The 19,285-nt window shown below is 37.6% G+C and overlaps 1 protein-coding gene across 1 annotated transcript in view; it reads left to right on the top strand.

Annotated features, from left to right (window-relative positions):
• Nucleotides 1–1,297: 1,297 nt before the first annotated feature.
• Nucleotides 1,298–19,285, top strand: part of VWA3B (von Willebrand factor A domain containing 3B) — an 86,363-nt gene continuing 68,375 nt past the window's right edge. Inside the window, exons 1-8 of the mRNA XM_026666831.2 lie at nucleotides 1,298–1,422; nucleotides 1,698–1,808; nucleotides 10,071–10,132; nucleotides 11,655–11,879; nucleotides 12,097–12,191; nucleotides 14,065–14,315; nucleotides 15,368–15,527; nucleotides 18,473–18,642. Coding sequence (XP_026522616.2) covers nucleotides 10,093–10,132; nucleotides 11,655–11,879; nucleotides 12,097–12,191; nucleotides 14,065–14,315; nucleotides 15,368–15,527; nucleotides 18,473–18,642 — 941 coding nt within the window. The 5' untranslated portion in view covers nucleotides 1,298–1,422; nucleotides 1,698–1,808; nucleotides 10,071–10,092. The remainder of the gene's footprint in view (nucleotides 1,423–1,697; nucleotides 1,809–10,070; nucleotides 10,133–11,654; nucleotides 11,880–12,096; nucleotides 12,192–14,064; nucleotides 14,316–15,367; nucleotides 15,528–18,472; nucleotides 18,643–19,285) is intronic.

Below are 19,285 nucleotides of genomic sequence, written 5' to 3'. Positions count from 1 at the left end.
ACCCTTTTGTCTCCAGGGTTGTTACTTATGGAGCAGAACATCGACATAGTTTAATATGAATAATTTCTTAGCAAGTAAGTTATACTCATTATATAAAGTTGCTCCTACAGAAAAAAGGCTTCTTGAAAAATAATTATGAAACCTGCAGATAGGATAGCTAACTTATAGTATATGAATATTAATATAGTATAGTATAAATATTAATCACAGCATTTCTAGGCAGTTCATTTTTTTTCTTCGTAGTCACAAGAAAAATCACTGTCACCTTGCTCCAGCCAGAATTGCTCTGATTATTAGATCATCTATGGGAAAATCTACTTGTAGCTTCCCACTTTTGTGAAGTAAGTTTCCTTGAGGGCAAGGGACAATATTTGAAGAAGCACTTGTGGAGATCAGATTGGCCTTCTTCCTGCCAAAGACTGAGGTGTTGCAGACAACATTGTAGTTTCACCTTGTCCATCTTTTATTTTGTTGCTGTTGATGATGATTTGGATCTTCATTACAAGCTTGCAGGATAAGTGGGCTGAGAAATTGGGACTGGCTCAAAATCCCGTGGCGAGGTAGGGTCTGAGCAAACCAGACAAGTCATTAATTGATTTTAGTCTTCAATGGAGCATCCTCCTTCCCCCGCCGCAATATTGCAATGCTATTAAATATTCAGGAATTGTTTATAAAAAGTAGCCCTTCACTATTCCTGTTGAACGTTTTCTTTAATTCCAGCCCGTTTTCCTTATAACGAGAGCATCTTTAAACAGTTCTCTCCATCATTTGCAGCCAAGGACAAGGACTTCTGAGGCCTGCGTGGGAAACTACCATATGCTATTACTTCTGATTATTGCTGGCAATGTCCTTGCACTATCATCCTGTCTCCAGAGCCACAGACACCCTTTCCCGAATAAAGCAGGTGGCTTAACAAGAAGAGACCTGGTGGTTAATTTGTTTCCTGTGACTAAACTATATAAGAAAAAAAAATGCTTGCTCAGTTGTTGTTGTTGTTACAATTCTTTTACAATAGAAACAAGAGTCCAAGAGCCAGAGCATAGTTAAACAGTTTCCTCTTTAGGAGGAAAAGCATTATATAAACCAGGGGTCTCCAACCTTGGCAACTTTAAGCCTGGAGGACTTCAACTCCCAGAATTCCCCAGCCAGTTGAAGTCCTTCAGTCAATATAAATAGCAGTAAAATGCCTGGGATTAAGCCCCGCAGCGCGGCGGGCGGGGGGAGGCAAACTGCAAGAGTCGCGCCTTCGAACGAGGCTCCGACCGCCTTTGCCAGCTGGCCCTGCCTTAGCAACCGCGCCGTCTCCAGCATCAACGAAAACGGGGGCGGCTGCTTTCAGCAGGACGAATCGCCTCAGCGCCCTGGAATTCGCCGCCTTTGCTCGTCACAATGGGATAGAAGCGGCCCGATAGCCCGAACCAGGTGAGGCTGGGGGCCCCCGTGGAGAGAGCCGCGCAGGGGTGCTAGCAGCCTCCCTTATTGCCTTTGCACGGAGCATTCCCAGGATGGGTGGAAAGCTGGCGACCTGGCTGGCCGAGTAATGCCACCATTCGTTTCCAGTTAATGCACCCCAGGGATTGAGTTCCCCTCCTTTGGATGACCAATGAACTTCAGGGTACGAATGTCAAGCGGCATCTTGATACATAGATAGCGAAAAGTAATGCAAATATCCGCTTTTCTTAATATTGTTTTCGTAGGGTCCGCACGTTTTGATTGTATGATCCTTTGATTTGTGGAAACCAAAAAACGCAAACATTCCGCATTGGAAGTTACGGCAATCCAAGAAATGTAGCTAAGGAATTTTAGAGGTAAGAAAACAGGATAGTTCCTCCGGTTCTCCATCGCCTTCGCGCCAATCCATACAGCATGCCAAACCATGACTTGCAGACATACCCTGTTCGGTTTCTGAAGTGGCTGTAGGTAAACAAGATAAGTTTTGCAAAATGTATCTTTTCTCGGCTTAATTCTACAGCTACTCCCCCAACAGTCTGGGTCTGTATCTAAATTCGAAACTTTTGCTAGGCTTTACCCCCCATGTTAATTTGCATTAGACTTTCTTCTGAAAGATATCGCAATTCTGTCAGGATTTTTAATGTGCTGATAACAGCAACAACAACAGCCTTTGGAATGGACCAGACTCCTGAGAATCTTTCCTGTCTGTCTGCTCATTTATGTATAAAATGTATTGGCTTCCTACCTTACCCTCTGGGTGGCTTGCAGTCATTTAAAATATATATCTACATTAAAACATAAATAAACTAAAGCCAAAGACTAAAATCTAAGGACATGCAGAGAGGGCCGGGCAGAATGGACGGGAGGTAGGATCTGTTGTTACTTCAACAACCACCTTCACTGTGCTGTTCTGCCCTTGAGGCCACAGGCCAACTGGTAGAGCCAGGTGTTTAGGCCCTTACGAAAGGATAGGAGAGTTGGGGCCAACCTCACATGGGGGGGGGGGGGGGCAAGATGCTCCAGAAGACAGGAGCAATAGCAGAGAAGGCCCATCTCCTGGACCCCACCAGCTGGAATAATTGGGCTGATGGGACTTGCAGCATGCCTTCTCTGCTGCCATGAGTGGGACAGGCCAATCCCAGTGGGGGTGAGACAGTTCCACACATAACCCGTGCCATGAAGGGCTTTAAAGGTGACCACCAACACCTTGAATTGCACTAGGAAGCAGACAGGTAACTAAAGCAGCTTGTGGAGGGAGCAGTGGGACTCTTGAGGCTCCCAAAGCTGCCTGTGCCACCACACTCTGCACCAGCTGTAGCCTCTGAATGTAGCCTTAAAGTGTCACAGACTCAACCAAATGTATATATGAAATTTAGTATCCTGGTAAAAGGTAAATGGCCCTTTTCTCTCGTCACCCTTCATCGCATATGAGGAAGGTAGAACAAGTCTTGCACCCAGGACTATTAAGACACTCAAGACGTCTTAATATCTGAGCCGGAAGTTGATATTCCAGAAGACAAAGTGTATATAGCACCAGTGCTTAGGGACTATATTAATTTCAGTTACCACATTTTCTTGAAAAATAAAAATAAAAGGACAAACCTGAAAAGGGAACAAATCTGAAAGAGGCTTCAAAGGATAAACAAATTTGGGTTGGTGGTACCATTAAAAGTTAAAATGACCATAATAAAGAACAACAGTGAACTTTTGAAAAATAAATCTAAAGGACAGCTTTCTGAAACAAAGGACTGTCCTTTATAATAAAAAATACATGGCCACTATACTTCTAATGGCACATGAAGGGAAGTACACACAAACATTGTATTCTTTGTTATAGTTCAAAATCGGGGTCTTTAGTCTGTTTAATATAACAAAGGGTTGATCCTGGTTCAAACTTCCTGTTCAAATACATTCAGAACTTTTTTGCAAGAGAGAGAAAAGAAAGTTGGAATGATTCTCTCACTTTCTGCCATTGGTAAATTGGTTTAGTGTGAAGAATATGATGTTCTAAACAACTTCTGTGTGGAAATCTTAGTTTCTGTTTATTCTCAAGTAAGTTTTCCATGCTTAGATTTGTGTTTCCCATGAGAAATACAGGTAGCCCTCAATTTATAACCACAAATGAGCTCAAAATTTCTGTTGCCAGGTGAGACAGTTAAGTGAATTTTACCCCATTTCATAACCTTTCTTGTCACAGTTGTTAAGTGAATCACTGCAGTTGTTAAGTTAGTAGCACAATTGTTAAATGAATCTTGCTTCCCTTTTTACTTTGCTTGTCAGAAGGTCAAAATAGGTGACCACATGACCTCAGGACACTGAAACTGTCACAAATCTGAGCCAGTCACCAAGTTCCCAGATTTTGATTGTGTGACCATGGGAATGCTGCAACAGTTGTAAGTGTGAAAAACAATCATAAGGCACTTCTTTCAGTGCCATTGTAACTTTGAATGGTCACTAAATGAACTATCATAAACTGAGGACTACCTATAGTCATAAATTACATGTTTTAAGCATACTGATTTTGACATATTGCATTAAGCCAAGATTTGTTTAATGGGGTTCATGGATTAACCACAATTGGCTAGATCCGCAAAAAATTATTAAATGCCATCTATTTTAACTTATAACCACATGCAGTCCAGGTCTGGGCTGCATGTAGGAGCAATGGGGAAACCCAATTCTTAGAATCCTGGAAAATTGGTATTCTAAATTAAACTGAGATCATCCATGGATAAGGAGACTCTCCGCTGCAGACGGTCATGCTCTGCCCAATATTTACATGGATCTGAAGGCTACATTATTTTCACACAACTTTTTCAGGATTTGAAACGGTCTTTCTTCTCGTACAATATAAAACTCTGTGGGTTAGAACAGTTTCTTTCCTGAACAGCTCAGAAAAAATATAGGTAAATGGAAGAAGAACACATATTGAATGGACCTAAAAGAAAAGAAGAGAGTGATTACAAATTGTAAAATGAAACTTGAAGATGGTCCTTGCTTAATGACTGCATGGTCTTCATTTTACAACCACAGCAGAAATGCTGTTGTAAGTTGTCACGGTCACATGAGTTCCTCACTTAACAATCACTTAGTTTCCGTTCTAGTTAGGTTCATTAAATGAGTTAGTTAGGTTCATTAAATACAACCAGTATTGCTTTTGTACCTAAGATAAGCCTAGAACTCATAATCTCCAGAAGTAACATATTTACACCTCGTGAACTCTCAAGTTCTCAACTCTTTCAGCTATGTATTCAAAATGGACAGTGATTAATATATTTGTGTGTGTGTATCTCTCTATAAATCTATATCTATTATATCTCTATATTTATATCTCTGTATATTTCTATATCTGGTCTGTCTATCTCTATATAGCATGTGTATAAGTGTGTTATGTATGTGTATGAGTACAGATATATATTTTCTTTTGAGAGCAGGCAGCAGAATCTCATTTTTAATGAGGGCCAGTGTGCTCACAATAAAAAAATGACAATAAAGGTTATCCTTATCGATAGCTAAAACTTTTTTAATTCGTTGCTTAAAGTTGTTTCTTAGTACAAGTTTTCCATGCTGTATGACCATTTGTTTAATGGCTGTTCTAATAGTTATAATTAAGTTATAATGATGCTAAAATGATTTATAACCCATCCTCTTACTTCTGCTAATTGCTGTTTGTACAGAATTGACTTAGCATGTTGTATGATTCTAGTCAATTATGATTAATTCTGTCTGTTTACATGCAACAATAGCTTAGCTAGCATTGACTATTGATAACAGATTAATTCTTGGACTAGTGCATGGTAGACTAACATTGCTGTTAGCAGTATGCATATTTTTCATTTCTCTGCTGGCAACTCAACCCTACATTGTGGCAGTGGCTTGTTAACACAACTCTTCTGGGGATTTTGCCAGAAGCAAATTATTTGGTGCTACAGCCAAAGAGTAAATGTTTCACATTTACTTTATTGTACACATATATCTAGGTTTTTTGTGTGTGTATTAACTAGTCATTCATCAACAGCTGTATTTTAAAAGGTTGTCAAGGTAACGGTTGGTGCTAGTGTTGACTATTGCACTGTTGTGATTTGGATCTATGACAGAAGCTGTATAATTGAAAAAGTAGGAATGAAATAAAAAAGGTTGACAGGCAGAGTGATTTAGGGATTAAAAATAGGAAGTAGAAAGCCAACAAGAGTTTCTGAATTCCAATCAAAATGAATTTTCCCACTTAGGCCACTAAAATGCTCAATCTTGGATACATTTCTTCCCATCCTCTTTTTAAAAACAATATTACTTTATATCTGTCTGTGGTAGGCATTGGATTTCTGGTGAAGCCATAATCCAGGGCTGAAGTCTGCTGTCTCTGATATGGAGCAGATAAGAAAAATAAGCAGGCAGAGGGTAATCATTTCTTCTGACTAAGGCACTTTAATCCCAGCCTGCAGACCGGCCTTCTGTTTTCCTGTGGTTGGATTTACAAAATATACATCCAAAAATGTGGTTTACTAATTAGTGTTATGAAAACTCAGGGCCTTGGATTTAGCAAACTATAGCTCAGTCAACCACGACACTTAAATGATTAGGAAAGGATTTCATTTACAACAGGTTTGAATACAGATGTCTGAATATTGAACCTAATACAGTGCATATATATCCTTTGTATTTTGTATTTTACACATTTCTAAATCTAATAAAGTTGTAAAAATTTTTTAGGAAATGATATTAGCAAGTTTTATATAAATATATATATATATTTTCTTAAGTTTTCGCGGGTACTTACATGTATGGTATTCAGCTTTGTTCAGGTATTTTCCCACGTCATTATAGTGGTGCTTTTAAAGTTGTAGCAACGTTTCGGCAGAATCTCATCTGCCATCATCAGCTTCTGTATTGTGTTCGTCTGTGAGTCCTCTTACAGACAAACACAATACAGAAGCTGATGATGGCAGATGACATCTGAAACTCTAACAAAGCACCACTACTATGACGTGGGAAAATACCCTTAACAAACTGAATGCATATATATATATATATATATATATATATATATATATATATATATATATATATACACACACACACACACACACACACACACACACACACACACATACGTACATACACACACACACACACACACACATATATGGTTTAGTTCATCTTGTTGATATCATTTCCTAAAAAATTTTTTTTGCAAGCTTATTAGATTTCAGTAAAGTGTAAAATACAAAGAACGAGAAAAAAAGGTGAAAATGGAAAAAAGGGAGGGAAGCAGGGAAAAAGCAAAATTAGAGAAAAGAAGGTATAATCTGTTAAAGGAAAACAATATTTGTGCAGCTAATAAATGGGTGTAAAGAGTAAGGCAGGTGACCTTGACGGAAATATGTGGACTCTGTTATCAAAGCAATAACATCAAAGGAAAAACAAATCTCACATGCACAACAACAGAAAATACGAAGAGGTTCAGGCCAACTCCCTAATTCACATGAGTATAAGAAGGAGAAAGACATACCCCACAATCACACTTGCAAGATTTTGTTATTACAAACAAACTTAGTTAAAATATTTTTAGCCTTTCTGTAAATTTGACTCCTATGTTGGTACTGATAGGTCTGACAAGGGGGCTTTTCCTTGCAGACTTTTTCAACCTTTTTGTTCTGTTAATTTCCTTCCCCCAAGTCATTAATCTAATGAAAGATTTATTTTAGTTTTATTTAATTTTGTGGAAACAATCTTGGCAGTTGACAAATTCAATCTATCTGCAGTTGGAAATTTTTAGCACCAAATTAATACTGAGATTGTTCATGAATAATGGTTGGATGACTTTGACACAGTAGTTCTGTCCACAGGGCATTGCTATCAGACGTCCAATCTGTATCAATTGACATCTGACCTTGTCAACACAATCTTGAAATAGTAACAAGTTTATAGTGTAATTGTCATGGTAGATAGTGTTACCTGTGGTTTATGTTCGTGATTAATTCTTAGTGATTAGATGAAGTAGATTTAAAGAGAAATCTGTAATAATATGAAGAGTTCTCTATGAAATTGTTATGATTTCAAATCCCAATTCATTCTCCCAGTTTTAAAAAGATGTTGGAAAGAATCTCATGTGTTTTGTTACAAGGGTTTCATGTAATCTCAACCAGATTCCTTTTCATGTAATTCTTCATGCAACCAATAATGATGTGGCAAATACAAGTAGCCCTCAACTTACAACAGTTTGTTTAGTGACCATTATTATGACTTATGACCATTTTTCTCACTTTACAACCATTACAGCATGCATGGCAACTGACTCATATTTATGACGGTTGCGGTGTCCATGGATCATGTGATCATCTTTTGCAACCTTCTGACAAGCCAGTCAGGAATCCAGATTCACTTAACAACCATGTTACTTTTTAAACAAGTGCATTGATTCACTTAACAACTGTGGCAAGAAAGGTCATAAAGTGGGGCAAAACTCACTTAACAAATGTCTCATTTAGCAATGGAAATTTTAGACTCAATTGTGGTCATAAATAGAGATCTGCCTCTATCAGCTTATATTATATTAACTATTCATCACTTCATTAGAGCAGAATGTGTGTTTGGCATGCAAAAGGCACAAAGGCACAAAGCTAACTTTTGGTATGCAAATTTGCATCTGAGATGTTTAAAATCACTGCCATCTACAGTGAACTAACAGGATCTAACCTGGAGCTAGCATCTCTAATTGTATATGTTATGTATATGTTATTAAGTGTTTTTAAAGCATCTCCCTAAACATTTACTATATATATATTATTCAGCTTTGTTCAGGTATTTTTCCCACGTCCTTATAGTTATGCTTTTAAAGTTGTAGCGACATTTCGGCAGAATCTCATCTGCCATCATCAGGTATTGGGTTCATCTTCATCGTGCGTGTCAGGCTTTCGCAGCCGTTTCTGTTTTAAATTTGGTGCTAGCATCGTGCTTTGTTTGAATGGTTTTTTCTTCATCCTGATTGGTTGGGAGTCTTGGTCTGTGTTTATTGGCCTTCAAATATAAATATAAATATAAATATAAATATAAATATAAATATAAATATAAATATAAATATAAATATAAATATAAATATAAATATATATATATATATATATATATATATATATATATATATATATATATATATATATATATATATATATATGCATATCCTAACTTAGTGCTTTCCAAATTTTTAGTTTGGTTTACTTTAGTTTACTTTACTATCTTCAGTGCACATCATGACCATGAAAATAAACACAAACACACATCCTTCACATTCCACACATTGAACTGAAAACCCCCCCATACCACACCAACAACTGCACTATACAGTAGAATTCAAAAGAGCTACTGACCTGGGATAAAAGCTGTTTTTCAGCTTTTTTTTTATTATCCTGTACCGTCAGCCAGATGGTAATAGTTAAAAAAAAAAGTGTCCAGGATGAGATGGATCTTTGAGAATGTTTTGAACTTTCTTAAGGCAGCAGGAGCTATAAAGCTCTTATGATGGATGTGATGGATTTCAATTCCTATCATTCTCAACCAGGAAATACTGATTAAGATATCTATGCTATCTGTAGGAGACAAATGTTTGCTGCATTTGATAGGGTGGGCATGATGTCTAGTCCTTTCCTTTGAAGATTATCAGCTGAGGAGAACTAGGAAGTGTACCTTTTCTGTGGCAGTCCCTGCCCCACAGAAAACATTTTCCCTGAACTTCTAGAGATCTCTACCCTCCTAACCTTCCGTAAAGCAATGAAGACCTGATAACGCCCCCCCCGGCCACCCCCAAAGCGCTGGGATAAGATGAGGTAACTACACATTGGAAACTTGACCTAGTGATGTTTAATAGTTTTAATAGCGTTTTTTTGACATTTTAATTTTTGACTAGTAACCGCCCAGAGTTTGTTATAAGAGAGATGGCAATAACTAAAATTAAAATTAAAATTAAAATTAAAATTAAAATTAAAATTAAAATTAAAATTAAAATTAATTAAAATTAATTTTTATTAAAACTAAAAATTAAAAAAATTAAATTAAATTAAAATAATAATGATTTATGGCAGTTGATGAAAGGGATAGACTGGGGGACTTTCCAGAATTATGAGCCCATAATGGGATAATCCTTATTTTAGAAAACTGGCCTAGGATATGGACTTTAAATTTAAGCAATGTAATTTTGCTTCTTCAGGCAGCAAAAAACGTTTATTCTCCACAAGAAATGGGGCCTTCAAACCTAATTCTACCACCTTAAAATAGGGCTAAAAAGGCAGGCAATGTGATGAGCACAGAACAGCTATAATTCAAGTGTTTACCTTCTATTTAAACAATCTTGTGGCATTTTGAAAACTATTAAAAATTCATTACAGCATAAGCTTTTATGGTCTGCAAAAGCAGATTATAATTTGTGAAAACTGATGGCACCATAAATTTGTTAGATTTGAGGGAACTTTTCCATTTATTGTTGAAAAAGTCTTTCAACTTATTGTTATAGAAATTACTAAATGTATAAATACCCTTCCTAGTTTAAGTTTGCTGAGAGAGCCTTGAATGAATGCAACCAATATAATAATTTATATTTGTTTTTATTGATGATTTAAAAGGAACAGAAGCACAAACAGTGTCCTTGGAATGACTGACAACATGAATAATCAGCTTGCTTGGAGTAGACGTGAGTATCTATGAAATGCTTACTCATGAAATTCCTACTAGACATATCTAGTATCTCTTGACAAGCTACAAAATAATGTTATATTGTAGTGTCTTACGGCAATGGTATAGCTAAGAAATTATTTTTTTCTTCAGGACTGCATCCATGTAAATAACAAGTACTATTAATAATAGTACAGTAGGACTGTTTCTCTTCCTACTATGGCTGGAGTATATCCTTGGCAGAATTACTCATTCCATTTACTCCAACAGGAGGACTAAAGAATTATCTTTGGCAAAATAAAGATTAAACTTCTCACTAGTTGTTCTATCCTCCCTGCTCTAGTAAGCAGGTCACTTACAGGAGCTCCCAGCTGATCTTGCTTTTTCTTTCTCTTTCTGGCCGTGGCCTCTGAAGACCCAGGAAACCCTTTGCTCTTCCTGTAAATATTGAAGAACTTTTAGTTGTTTAGGGCCATTGTTCTCAAGGATTGGCTTTACCAGAAGGCAAAGCAACCAATCATGCGGTCTATTCACCCCAAGGACTATCCTCAATGACTAGTTGGTTAATGGCAGAAATTTCCTTTGTTGCTTTGCTAAAGTTGGTGAGGTTTGCCTTAGTTTATCCGAGGAGGTAAGGGGCTGAGCACTCAAAACAACACAGAGGAGAACTGCATTTTCCTCTTCCTTCTTAATCAAGGCAATCATTCTCCATCTGGATTTTTACCATAGGTAAGAAACATAGGGCTTGCCAAGTCCTCCCCAAGATCACTTGTCTATGTAGTATCCCAGAACCTAGAGATATCAATAGAAGTCTTCCTTGGAATTTTCACTCTTCTACCTTTGAAGATCTAACAGTAAAAGGAACACTAACACATGCAGTCCATTGAAGTAGAGGAGAACATTACTTGTTCTTGAACTGTTTTTGTAGGTTGGCTGTTGGCTGCAGGTTCAAAATGGCATAGAAATTTCAGCAATTTGCAAAAGGTTATGTTGGAGAAAGGGAGCAATCATAATGGTTGGAAGTTCTAGGATCTATAGCAGTATTGGCAAACCTTTTCGGCACTGAGTGCCAAAACGGGTGCAACCGCGAGTGCGTGGGAGAGTGCCGGAAACCAGAAGGGCAGCTCCCTGGTGCAGGAGCACAAGAAACCAGCAGAACAGTTCCCTGGTGTGCATGTGTGCATTGGGAAACTGAGCTTCCGGTTTCCAGCGTGCACATGCACGCCGGCCACCTGATCTTCTGGTGTCTGGCATACTTGTGTGTGCGAAGACCAGCTGGCCAGTGCGCATGTGCGCACCAAAACCCAGAAGAGCAACAGGCGATGGCTGGTGTGCCTGGAGAGATGGCTCTGCATGCCATTTGTGGCACACGTGCCGTCGGTTTGCCATCATGGATCTATAGTGTGTTACAGGGATATTATTACTTTTAGTAGTGAGTAATTTGTTTATTAATGATAGCTTTTTTAAAAAAGAAAAGATAATAGGGAAGGAAAGGGACCTCTAAATAGTTTTGCTACAGATAAATTTATTTCCCTTTACAGAGGTTGCTGTTGATGGAAAGACTAAAATGGAGCAGGAAACATCTGAGTCACTTGTTGCTTTTAAGAATGCAATGGAAGCAGAAGAAAGGACAAATGATGTCCAGTGGGACTTGGATGTACAACCTCTAATTTCCTCTGCTAAATGGCTTCAACTTTATGGACTCAAGAAGAACAAGATGACTTTTTCGCAGATTTTTTCCCAAATTGGATTCCAGCACAAAGAAGGTACTTCTAAAATATGACCATGCAAAGTGATCTCTTTTGTGTTATTATCTGTTACTTTTGTTGTTTAGATGTCCCTTTTGTTAATAAACAGCAACATGTATATGAGTTTGTAGCCTTGTCTTAGTAGGAGTTATTACTTCATGAACTTGTCAGAGACTGTGATGAAGAAAGAATTCACATGACGTAAGTTATACATGAACAACACTTTCTATTGTAGACTATGTTTCCGTCTTGGGGAAAATTGTGGCTTCACGATATGCAGATGGTCTGTATCATCAGTACAGGGCAGTTTCTGATGGCAAGATCTATAATGTAAGTGTGATATATTTATATTTTATTAGAGTAATGATTTTTTTCTTTTTTGAAGGAGAATGTGCAGCAGATAAAAATGATCTTCTGTCTAGCATGTTTGCTGCTTACACACCTCTGAAGAATCTTTAAATACTGGAAACGCCATCTCTTAAAGCAGGGAGTAAATGCATCAGAGCAAGGTGTAGGTTTCCAAATTCTCCCCAAACTTCTTGGTCCCCTCCAAAAACTGTCCAATTTTTGGAGAAGAGATTTCAGATGTTTAATTATTAAACATATTTCTATGCTACCACAGTTCAAATAAATCTTATTTGTACTGTGTTGATACTATCCTGATAGCCAAAAATGCAAAGAATCTGCAAGTTCTAATAATCAAAGTTAAGGACTAAAGTGAAAAAAATGGAGTTAAAATTATAAGGAAGATGACACTAATGACACAGGTTGAACAACCAGCCTTAGCATTGATAATGGAGATATCAAAGTTGTGGATAGCTTCTGCTTTTTAGGATCAACCATCAGTAGCAAAGAAACAAGCAGTCAAGAAATACACTACAGACTAGCAATTTGTAAAGCAGACATGAAGGCTTTAGAATAGATATTCAAATGGCATGACTTACAAAGATCAGAATTGTGCAAGCCATGGTATTTCTTGTGACTCTCTGTGGAACTGAAAGTTGCACTTTGATGAAGCAGGCTAGGAATAATACTGCTATCTCTACACTTTGGTGTGGAAGATTCTGAATACAATACTACAAACAGCCAAGAAAACAAATCAGTGGATCACTGAACAAATCAACTCAGAGATCTCCCTTGAAGCACACATGACCAGTCTTAAATTATTTTGCATCTGACATATTATGTGAAGACCTAACTGTTTAGACAAGGCTGTAATGCTGGGAAAGGTGGAACAAAAGAGAAGATAAGGGTGACCAGCAGCAATGTGGATGGACTCAGTTATAATGGTGATGAGACACTGTTGGAAGACCGGGAGGATCAAATGATAAAGAGATCACCATGGAGAAAATATATCTATATGATTGCTAGGAATCAAAATGATGGCCATAATCAATTAATCAAATCTAAATAATTAATAAAAATGCTTCAGAAATACAAAGAAAATAAAAATAAGGCTATATCAGATCAAACTGGGGAAAATTCTCCAAAATAGCTTGGTCTTTAAGACCAGCACATCCTTGCCTTAGCCACCCCTTGCCCCCAAATTCCTGAAATTGGGATTGGTAGCATTTTCTTCCCGTTCATTCTAATTTGGTTTGGCTGCAGCTGGACAGTAAAGGTGATCCTGAAAGCAGTTGGGCGTCAAATACCTTATAAGCCAAACCCAGCATTTTAAATTGGACCTGGAGACCAACCGGGAGCTAATGTAGGATCCACAAAATGGATGTTATATGTTCCCAATGTCAGGAGCGCAAAAGTATGAGGGCTCCTGCATTTTGCACCAATTACACTTCCCATATATTCTTTATTGACAGTCCCATGTACAAATGCATTACAGTAATCTAGATGGGTGGTGGTAACGACATGAATTACTGTTGCCAATTCCTCTTTGGCAACATTCTGACCAGCATTAGTTAGATCCTGTGTACACTTATTCAGCAGATAATACTGTCCCGGTATTCTTTTCTAAATAAGCAGTTCTTCTTTCAATTAAATAAATTCAAAGGATGACTGTGCTTGAAATAATATGTCTTCACAAACACAGACTATAATAAACCCATATTGATCTATTGGAAGGAAGGAAGGAAGGAAGGAAGGAAGGAAGGAAGGAAGGAAGGAAGGAAGGAAGGAAAAGCTTTTAGATTTCTCAGGTTTTCTGGTCACTATCTTGAAATTTAGTATTCTTTTTATTTAAATACAGCTGACAGCCAAAAAGAGCCTTCTTCTTCATTTTGCAAATAATCTAACTGGAATGATTGAATTGTACAAGCAAAGAATGGACTGGTTAACTTCTGAAAGTCGGCAGATTTTTGGAGTAATACAGGATCAAAATATCACTATTGTTCTGGATTTTGCAACTGCTTCTTTAAGTGAGTTCGATCTCTGCCGAGAAGCACTTTCTGTGGTCTTAAAGCAGCAGGTGGCCCAAATTGAAAAATTTAACTTAATCCGGTAAGTTATCTATATTTTATTAGTGAGATATACTTTTTTTTTAACCACTGCAATTTAAATGGCAACAAGCTATTTGGAAAGCTATATAAAGTATAAATAACTGAGGAAAAGAACGGCACATTTTTGCATATCTTTTAAACTATTTCTGAGATGAGAAGAATTTCTTGTCTGTTAGGTGAAATAGATGTGAGCTTTACTTGTGATGGGAAAGTGATCAAGAAAACAAGCTGCAGTGGGGGAACTCCCGAAAGTGAGATTATTGCCTCCTTCATTTCTACAGTGCTTTCTCAAAGACAGGTGCCAGACCATGTGAATGAATAGAACTTTGTCACTAATGTGCAACTCTGAGGAGCTTATGATATGTCCTGGACATTTAGCACCCCGATCATATGTCAGTCTAGACATCAGAGAATATCCCTCTGCCTTCTGGTCTTAGGAATTCCCAGGCTGAAAGCTAGACAGGGACTATATGTATGTGTGTGTGTCTTTGTCTGTCTGTCTGTCTGTCTGTCTGTCTGTCTATCCAGGAGTGGGATTCTACAGGTTTGCACCTATTCGCTAGAACCGGTTGTTAACATTCTAAGCAGTTCGGAGAACCGATTGTTAGAAGAAATTACTGGCCTAATCCTGTAAGGAAGGCAGGAAGGAAACATTCTGGTGTTGCTTACAGAAACTGCCTCTCCATTAACTGTTATTACATTCTTGGCAGGACTAGACTTCCTGTCTCTGGAACTTCTCTGGAGTTTTTTCCCCCCTCCTTTACTGGAACTTTGCTTGTGTGGAGTGACCATTCAAAGTTACAATGGCACTGAAAAAAGTGACTTATGACCATTTTTCACACCTACGACTGTTGCAGCATCCCCACAGTCATGAGAGGCCAGTCACATGACCATCAAGCCATGCCCACCAACTAAGCCACGCCCACAGAACCGGTTGTTAAAAAAAATTGAATCCTACCCCTGTGTCTGTCTATCTATCTAGCTTTCTATCTTGGTCCTTGTAAGATGATAATGTAGCATTTCCTCCAAATATTTTAGTTATTTCCTTTGCAGGGTGGCTCAGGATCTTGTGATGTGGCAAGAGAAACCTGTTTTTGTTACAAAGGACTGTATAGAAGATGCCATTGAGTGGCTGTGGACGCTGGAATACCTACCAGCTGTTTGCCACACTGGATCTACAGAAGCAATCTTGGAGGCCCTGTTTGATCATACGGTAATCTATTTCCAGAAGTGTTCAGTTAGGACTAAGGATACCCCACTGAGATTTAACTGCAAGTACTGTGGGAATGAATTATGAAGGGCCCAAGTACTAATAAAAGAACACGGGGTTTATTTAGAAAGAATTTCTTTCTAGTTGTTCTGCAGGCTGAAGTTTACCAATAACAGATGTACATGACAGTGTCCTGTTCTGAAGGCAGAAGCTTTCTTTCTAATTCCCCTTGGAACAAGGGGCAGAGAAATATTTCCATGACGGCAAAGAGCTTTGAAATATATAGCCCTCATTGGAATGATCCCTTTTGGTATATTAGGTGGAAATATACATGAACATTTTTCCTGTGCATGCAGCCTTCCATGGGAACATCATTTTTTCTAGAAAGTAATTAAATATAGTGGTACTTAGAAGTTGGTGAGACCTTCTAAATTTTCCATAGTTAATTGAGTTTTCTTTATATTGTTTTAGGAATTGTGGGGAGAATAGATCATTTTAGGTCATATTTATGCAGAAATATTAAATGCAACAGGGTTCACAAACTTTTTATTTTCCTCTTTTGGCTTGCCAAACTGAGGCACAATAGTTGTCTTCTTATAAAGCCACATTGTGCTGGCTTGTTTGGAAACAATTAATTTGAAATTTCCCAACTAATTGTTCATAATGTACAGAAAGTGTGAGTAGACCACACAGTACATCCATTAGTAAATGAAGATACGATCATTTTAAGGTAGTTAGGGACATCTGAAGCAGACATCTGTGAACTGTCTTTGTTAAGTCAGAAATCTTTTATAATGTACATCTTAGTAAAATAAAGCAGCCCTCTTCCCTGTTAAGTATGGAGGCCACAGATTCAGCACCGGTGGAGTTAATGAAGCTTAATTCATTGAACACTGGCATCCATTCCTAAGCACACTGAAGCCAAAATCAGAAAGCATGCATTGCAATGTCATGATGCAAGTACACGTTTGAGTCATAACATTGCATACAAGTATGCAAGGGCTGGTGTTTGCATCATAGCATTGTGACACATGTTTCCTGGCTTATCCCTCTTTGCCCTTCTGTGGATGTGTAGGCCATAGATTGCTGACACAAAAAAGTCTATTACAGACAGGGAGATGTTTTTTGTGGCGACTATATCCAACCTCAAATAGGAAATAGCTTTCTGTACTTCTGCTACAAAAATATAAACACAGCAAGTTCAGATATTGTAAATCATTCTGGTAACACAGCATAAGGGAGAAATTTAAACGGTTCCCCTTTCCGGAAAATGGAAGCTTTATTTGTTAATTAAATTCATCTGGTCATCCAATTTCATTGTGACCTTGATGGCACACAATTTGAAAACAATTTAAAAACAAACAAACCACAGAACAACAGGCATCTGGGAAGAAAACATACTTTAAAAAGAGCCATATAACATGACTTTTCTGATATAGGCTGTGGGCTCCACATCAGTCAATGAAAAGGGTTTCTGAGATAGAACATGGACAAATTATAATTGTGCCTAGAGCTTAGAACTCAGTCACTCTTGCAAAACGTGTTGTTATGACTGTGTAATTTTATAGGCATAGCATACAATTCCTGCATTGGCTGTGGTGATGGAATTTGTCATCAAACTTTTCTGGAGGGCACCAAATTGAGGAAATTGATAAAAAGACAATCCATTTTATGGAGTAAGAAATAACTATTTTTATTTATTTATATAAATAAACTACTACTTTTATTAAAAACAGTTGATAAAATAAAGTGGTGCTTTGTGAAGTGACTAAAGTTACCTTTTGAAGTTGTCGCTTGAGCAATGAAACAGATACAGGCCCTAAAAACTCAGAAAAACCATTTCAAGCCCCTTTGCTGACCTCCATAGATGCTCATAAACACTTTCACTAGGACTTCTGCTGAGGGCTTGGAAACCTCACGGTGTCAACCTTGATGCTTCAAACAATGACTTGAAGTTGCTTGGCAAAATGTCTCTTCAAATGGTTTGTGCAGTCCTTGTGTGTAATATTGATGTCATGCAGTTATCAGAAGCTCTTAATTTGTGCAACCAAATCTAGCCAGTCCTAGGTTAATCCTAATTCTTTCAGGTGACAAAATCTTCAAACTGCTCACATAAGAGGCAACATGGCCATAGAATAGTCATTCTTCATCCTTTCATTAAAAAGGTTAACTTTGTTCCATGTGACTTTGTCCTTCTAAAACTGATCTTAGCTATCAAAAAACAGTTTTGTTCCTAAGCCTTTTTCTTCTTGAGAATAGATGTCCTGGGGATGTATTGTTTCAGGACACAATTCACTAGTTATCCGAATTCAGAATGCTGGATCCCATTTTTTTTATTGTTATTACATAGTTTTAAGTTTTTACATGTAGTAATTCAGTCCTGTGAGCCCTTACGTGCAGTTTGCTGTAGTATGTCCAGCCCCCTCAATAATACCCCCTTCAAGAAAACTATATATGGATACAGGTTATAAAATTACTAATTCTGCCACAAGACAATTGAGATATTTCAGTTAGAACAAAACGTTTTTCACACTTCTGCTTCTTTTAGTCAAATAATGATTCACCAGAATCCCATTCCTCAACTCTATACACTTTCTTCTTTTCATTTTTAAAGAAAAGGTGTGGTAAATTTATCAGGGTACTCAACTTAAGTGTGACCTTGATGACACACAAGGATGACATTTGACACTATTTAAAATTTAAAATGTGTACTGTACAAGTCCACATATGAATTGAGCATGAAGGTCCATATTGGTAATGTGAAGACTGCTGTATATCTTAGCTTTTGTTGACTCTTCTGCATGCTATGGGCACTCCTATTATTTTAGCAATTATGTATATCAAAAATAGAAAGGAGAAATAGCTCTGCTATGCATATGGAGCATATTGTGCAGGCCTTTGACTTAAAGGTGTGTAACTGTTTTTGTTGAATGACTTGTGCACTTTAGACAGAAGCTGTATACTATTTTGTTGTGGGTGATATACCAGAATGCGCGAAGTACATGCTCACACAGAAGATCTCAAGAAGTCTATGTCCAATCCACACCATATCTTTCAACGCTAGAGAGGAAGAAACAGTTGCTTTCTTAAAGAATCTGAGTGAGCTAACCACTGGCAGGTATGAAGTAAATGGGATATCTAACATTGTCGGCTCTATAAATCCCAGTTATCTGTATCCCTCTGTAGTTGCTTACACTGATGTTTGCTGACTATATTAGACCACATTCTTCATGTTATTTTGGGATGACGGGAGCTATAGTCTAACATATCTCCATGGTGGAAAAAATTGGAATATATAAATCCTTGGAGTCGTACTCATTTCTCCTATCTCAGTGACAAAGCTGATGTCAGAGTTGGTTGAAAAGCCATATTGCCTGACTGAAGAGAATACATATTGCAAGCAATTGACAAAGTCCACATACTGCAGTAAGCTAACATCCAGCAAACTTCATGATGGCTTAGTATGTATGAAACCAGCCATAAAACCAAACCATAAAAATAATTATGGCAAGGAATGGATTGGTAGTCATTTCCAAGAGGCAACAATGGTGAAGGCGGAACCTTTATTTAGCTTATTATTGAAGCAATAATTAAGCATATTGGAATAATCGAAAGGGTTATATCGGTCTGGTGTTCTGAGGGTATATCTATCATCTTTCCAGATAAAAACACTTAGAATATCTTTTCCAATCAGTTCCTTTGGATGTGCTGAGCTGCACTTTCCAGATTTTCAAGGCATGATGGCCAGAGAGATTGAGGTA

This window comes from Notechis scutatus, chromosome 5 (genome assembly GCF_049901735.1).
Source record: "Notechis scutatus isolate UNSWTSFEM ecotype Mainland chromosome 5, rNotScu1.2, whole genome shotgun sequence".
NCBI classification, from domain to species: domain Eukaryota; kingdom Metazoa; phylum Chordata; class Lepidosauria; order Squamata; family Elapidae; genus Notechis; species Notechis scutatus.
The sequence above is the reverse complement of the archived record's forward strand: the minus strand, read 5'-3'. Positions and strand labels throughout refer to the sequence as shown.